Here is a 5,558-nt window from a genome sequence, read left to right on the forward strand (position 1 = left end):
TATTTTGCTTGTTTCTGACACTGGTGTATTTGCCAGTATTGTCGAGCACCTTTCCCAAGGCTTCGCTGATTATCAACAAATTTAGGAATTTCTACTCAATGTCGCATTCTGTCGACACGTGGATCGATTTTGTCTTGTTTACTTCTTATAGACTGTCCATTCTCCCGATCGATTGTTTCATGATGGAATGCTGGGTCATTGTAAACTTGAGAATTACTGTGTGTGGGAGACCATCAGCGGCGCGTAGCTTGCGCTTCCTCCGAGATGCATGCACTGAAAAGACACAACAACTGGACGGTTCCTGTTACAGAGACTCATAAAGTCGCTGGTGGGCTGTGGAAGAGTAGTTGTTTATGCATGCACTAAAAGACAACAACTGGACGGTTCCTGTTACAGAGACTCATAAAGTCGCTGGTGGGCTGTGGAAGAGTAGTTGTTTACATCTGGACAACAACGGTGTCTCGAATCAACCGAAATATGAAGTGGCCTGGTCCAACACATTCGGTTGAAGCGGACCGCCATAAACGGGAGATTCAGTTGGATTAACTTAAGTCTCCTGTCAACACCAAATAAGAGTATTTGTCGAATCTCTCTTTATCTCTTAACAAAGGTCTGAAACCGTAGTCCTGTGTTCGCTATTTGGTCACTGCGCCGTTCGCCCTCTAGTGGCCGATCAGTAGCACGTTCACTTGTAACATAATTTCCGTACCTGGCTTCCATCGCACTTGAAGGCATCATGACAGTTGGATACTGTCAGACCAGCAAGGGGCAGTCAGCATTCTGAGAGTAGATCCGACCATTGGGCTATCCTAAAGTACATAAATCGTTGTGAGCCAGATGGTTCAAGTGATTAGAGCGCGGATTTTCAGACCGAAAGGTCTGTGGTTCGAATCCGACCTCTGCCTCTCGACTTCCTCTGTCTAGGCTTGGGCAATTTGGCAGTATCCCAGCACTCGTACTTCCTTCGCGTGGCATGGCAGCTAGGCACCAAAAGGATGTTACAGTGGACTGGTTATCTTTTACATAAATCGTTCTAGCTTTTCAGAATGCTCGCTCCACGTGTGCTAGGCACGGGGGGTAGTGTCATCGGTTAACTACAAGTAGGTGTTTGGATGATAGGCAAATATTATTGGATGATGCGGAAAATTGTCTCGTGCGTTTCACGAAACCCCAGGGAGTTTCGAACCGGTGACCTCGGGGCCACTGTTCGGCCACGAGCAGCTGATTAGCTCGAACTTTGGGGGGATACAATGCCACTCATCCTCCTTAGTCACGGACGCCACATCATGTGGTCGCGTATTGACTGGCTTCTCGGGCAACGACTTCTCAGATGAATGAGGCGAGATGGCCCAAGTGGTTAGAGCGCGATTTCACTGACCGGAAGGTCCGTGGTTCGAACCCGATTTCCCCTGTCCAGGCTCGGGCGACCTGGCAGTATCCCAGCCCTTGTGCAACCTTCGGGTGGCGTGGTAGCTAGGCACCGAAAGAGTGCTACAGCTGAACGATTTTTTTCTCAGATGGATGTTTCACTCGACTTGTAGAATTGCTCTCTTTCTCTCTGAGAGATTAATGGTGGTGCGATCAGATTTTGCCGACTTGTATTGATATTTCATCCTGCAAGTGAAGCCAATCTATGCTGAAATATCGGGGAGCACTGTCAGATGGACTACGGAAATCCGGACTGGCTAGTATTGTATGACGAAAGATTGAAACAAAACGGCTTACTACACAAATCCCTTGATCCGTAATGCAAGAAAAGGAGGATAGAGCGGTTGTTGTGCGTGGGAAGGCGTTTTATTTCGAGTCTCCAGTAAGTTGACAGCCTTGTAGGCATTGGAAGACTGCTGACTCTGCACTCGAAGCACCATATTCCTTTATATCTAACCTTTTCAAAGGATCTTTGACTTTTGGTGGTGAAAGACGGTCGCATTTGTATATTATATCGAGTAGCATTGCACCCGTACTGTCTCCTAAAGTTGCGAACGAAGTGTGAAAGGACTTGAGAAACCTCAATTGATATGGAAAGTCCCATGACATTCACTGCCAACTGGACAGACGTAGAACAGGCCCCTTCGAAAATTTGGCGGTGAACCGATCAGGAACGAGCCAGACTCCGAACTTTATATGTCACATCAGTCAAGCTACAAGGTTCGTGACTTAGGAAGGTTTCCCTACTGCATTTTCACTTTGTTTTGTCGAATGAATAACATAGGACCGAGCAGAGCGCTGCGCCCACACATGCTCTTGCATAACCCGGCTGATGCGCGTCAACTGCTAGCCCACTTACTAGTGGTTAGTTCGTCTGCAAGCCGCTGTTCGTAACTCGTGTGACGTGGTATTCTGAGGAAGGACACTTACACGGAGCTGAGGTCAGTGAAACTGCCAGCACATGGATTCGATGGTCGATGCACCGGCCAAATGGCGATGGTTACGCAGTATGAAATCATGTTCAGTCACGTCATACCAATTTCAGAGCAACACCAGACTCTTACACGCCTCACCAGGCACGAGCAGCACGTGTGAAGTCAACACCCCAGCCAAATGCAGTTGGTACTTATTCTATAATCGGTCGGGTTTGGATCCCATTTGGGCAGCAAGTTCATGGCGGAGTAGTTTTCACTGTATGTTGTCCAAGAAGGGCTAGGAAGTGGTGGAGCTTGAAAAGGCTTTCAGGACATTCCGGAGCTATTGGTGAACAAAGATTTACCTACTTGAATTCACGATAGAACTGGAAAGCACTGGACAAAATAGGACTGCTATTTACCAAAACAAAATCAGGGTCGAAACGAATTGGTCTTCATGATAGCGGCTCAGCTCTCTGTCTTAAATTTCCAAGCTAGTGTTTACGGTGAAGGAAACATCAAACATGCAAAACGTGTATGAAATACCCAAAACCAGATCAGAAACACTGTGTCGCATTTAACTTGTTTGCAGCGACAGTGGTAACCGGCATTCGGTGGGTTTGCTATTGGTTCATACTTCCAGCCAATCACAGCTCACCTCGATGCAGGATTTGCAAGTACGTTCTTCTGGCCAATCATGCGCGGGCTAGGCATCCTGACAGTAGCAGTGGCTAGCTGCGAGTGGTAAAGCGGTTTTCGTGCGTGGATCCCGCCTGAAAACCTTCTAACGCACTGGAACGTCAGCCCCGGTTCCCCAAACTTTGTTTCAACTGAGTGGAAATGAACTGATTCGGGCACGCAAATTTAGCACGACAGTTTTATTCGCACTTACTAAGTGAAAAATGGAAATCACACCTAAGATCCATGTGGTAAGTCAGAGAATTCACAACCTCTGGTAGTACAATAAATGTAGGACACCTCAAAATGCACCGGGTTTAGCGTACATAAAAATAACGGCAAGATCCATATGACGTCGATGCCTATGCCTAGGAACGATAGACAATGCTTCTGGAAGCGACGGCTTCACAGCGTAGATTAGCTTCATTTGCAGGAGGACATGCCAATTGAAAAATATTGTGGATTACTTGAATGTAATAATATTTCCGCTGTGAAATTTCACAATAATTTGGTGAATTTCACGCTCAACACATTTTAGGATACTAATGTCCTAACGTGAGGCAAGCTAAGTGGCTTACCTTATGGTATTTTGATGAGGGTGAAAAATACGGATCACAACGCAACATAAATCACGATCGTACCAGTAAGACTTCGGTCGACACGATTATTAATAGCCAATCAGGTTGCAGCTTAAAGCTGCTCTTTGAACACTATATGAGCACACTTATAGTGTCTCCTGATTGGTGGTAAAAACCCCTTCAAGTCCAAGTTCGACGAATAGATCAATAGCCAACTGATTACTTACCAACACTCCTAACTCCACGTGACAGCCAATGTTTTGAACAAAACCTCGGGGTACTGGACCAGTCCTAGGGTTTCTGCACTCATAGCATATTTACCGTGTAAAGTGTAAACCAGTGCTTTGAATGTCCTTTAGCTGTGCAAACGAGTTTCGCCATCGGGTTTTCGAACTTAACCCCTCTAGAGTATTCGAAACGAGGTTTCTGGTTGGGTTCTGTTTTTCAGAGCTTACCATGAGCTACGCTCAGCTTTGTTCGGGTTCGTTCACAAGTTTTGCGTTCGCTGGAACGTTGGTGGAAACTTCAACACCGTACTAACTCATAGCAGCGTCTCCACGTAGCAAGGGCTTTTCATTCTGAACAGTTTCAGTTTTATTCGACGTAGGGATGAACGATGTATACTTTGCTAACACAAGTCACTGAAAGTTATCTCCATTAAAACCCCTAAGCAAAGATAGTTAGTAGAAAACCACGAATAGAACCCAAAAAGTCCGTTCACCGACCTTTATCGTCTGAAGAAACATCGGATAACCTTACGTCTCATTCAGTATGAAGGTCTTCAACTTCCTACTTTGAGAATTTCCTTAATTTTAGCCCCCTAGAAAGTATGCTTGTTATGTTTGAATCATCTTTTGACTTTCCTTGAAACTTCAAGCTGGGACGTCTGCTCTTAGTGCAGTAAGGTTGGAGATTAATCCTTAGAAAGCCTTTGACGTACGATAATCGTTTTATCCTGAACTCGCTAACCCTGCGAGCCCAGGGATAGTTGTCACACGTTTACCAAGCTGTCTCTGTTTGGCGATCGTACCGACCGAACTTTTAATTTCATCATCTCTTTGTTGTGGACACACTGAGGAACCTCAAGAACCGGAACCATTGATGAAGGCGTTCCCCTAGAGACTCAGAATGTTTTTTTTTAAGATCGCCGTGCACTTAGCGCTGGGATCTTCACGGCACTGAGTTTGGTGACCGTAACAGCACTCGAGTTCAGGCGATACACCACGATCCGAAAAGAGGCAGTTTGGATAGACGATTGAAATTATGGCGAACCCCACAACGCATTAGTCCCTATGGTGATAGGTCATCCGGGCATTTTGTCGTGGACGGAAGTCAATGAGCGGGGACTTGCGCAGCTGAGGTGACACACAGTATCATGAAATCCGAGCGAAACGAAACGGCACATTGGAAATGCACCTATCGATTTGCAGTCGGCACAAAATTTGATCCACATGTAGTTTGTCCCCCCCCCCCGCTGTGTGCATCGTGATTCAGTGTGATATCCTGTTACACCCAGAGAGATGCGTGCACACGAGAACACAATATCGGTCCAGCGCGCCGCATTCCAAACTTCGAGAGCGGACTATTTTTGTCCGTTCAGTTGCTTCTCTTCTTGATGTAGTGGAATACGGGATATCAGTCAGTGTCAGACCCAAATGCGTCAGGTTTCCCTGTCTTCAAACATAGTGTGTTCTTTAGCTCAGTTGTCGGCCTGATTTAATCAAGTGAACGTTTTCAAGAGACCTAGCCCCAGGAATATACAACATGTACTGAAGGTTTAAACTTATGTGAAATGCTATATTTGTAATGTACTACTCATAAGGTTGCTGAAAATCCGTCGACAGCCCACGACGGTATCGCCCTTCTTGGGGCTCATCAGGTAGGTGCAGTTCCCGAGTTTCCGTCAACCTTGTGTTCTGACTGAAACCGAAATTGCACGAAATTAGCGAATATACACTCA

At 46.0% G+C, this 5,558-nt stretch overlaps 1 protein-coding gene across 1 annotated transcript in view; it reads left to right on the forward strand.

Moving 5' to 3' along the window:
• Nucleotides 1–1,747: 1,747 nt before the first annotated feature.
• The window catches only part of T265_07246 (hypothetical protein), a gene marked incomplete at both ends in the record, with an annotated part of 5,143 nt that continues 1,332 nt past the window's right edge, over nucleotides 1,748–5,558 (forward strand). Inside the window, one exon of the mRNA XM_009172720.1 lies at nucleotides 1,748–1,810. Within this exon, the coding sequence (XP_009170984.1) occupies nucleotides 1,748–1,810 (63 nt within the window). The remainder of the gene's footprint in view (nucleotides 1,811–5,558) is intronic.

The sequence above is a fragment of the Opisthorchis viverrini genome, assembly GCF_000715545.1.
Source record: "Opisthorchis viverrini unplaced genomic scaffold opera_v5_166, whole genome shotgun sequence".
Lineage (NCBI taxonomy): Eukaryota > Metazoa > Platyhelminthes > Trematoda > Opisthorchiida > Opisthorchiidae > Opisthorchis > Opisthorchis viverrini.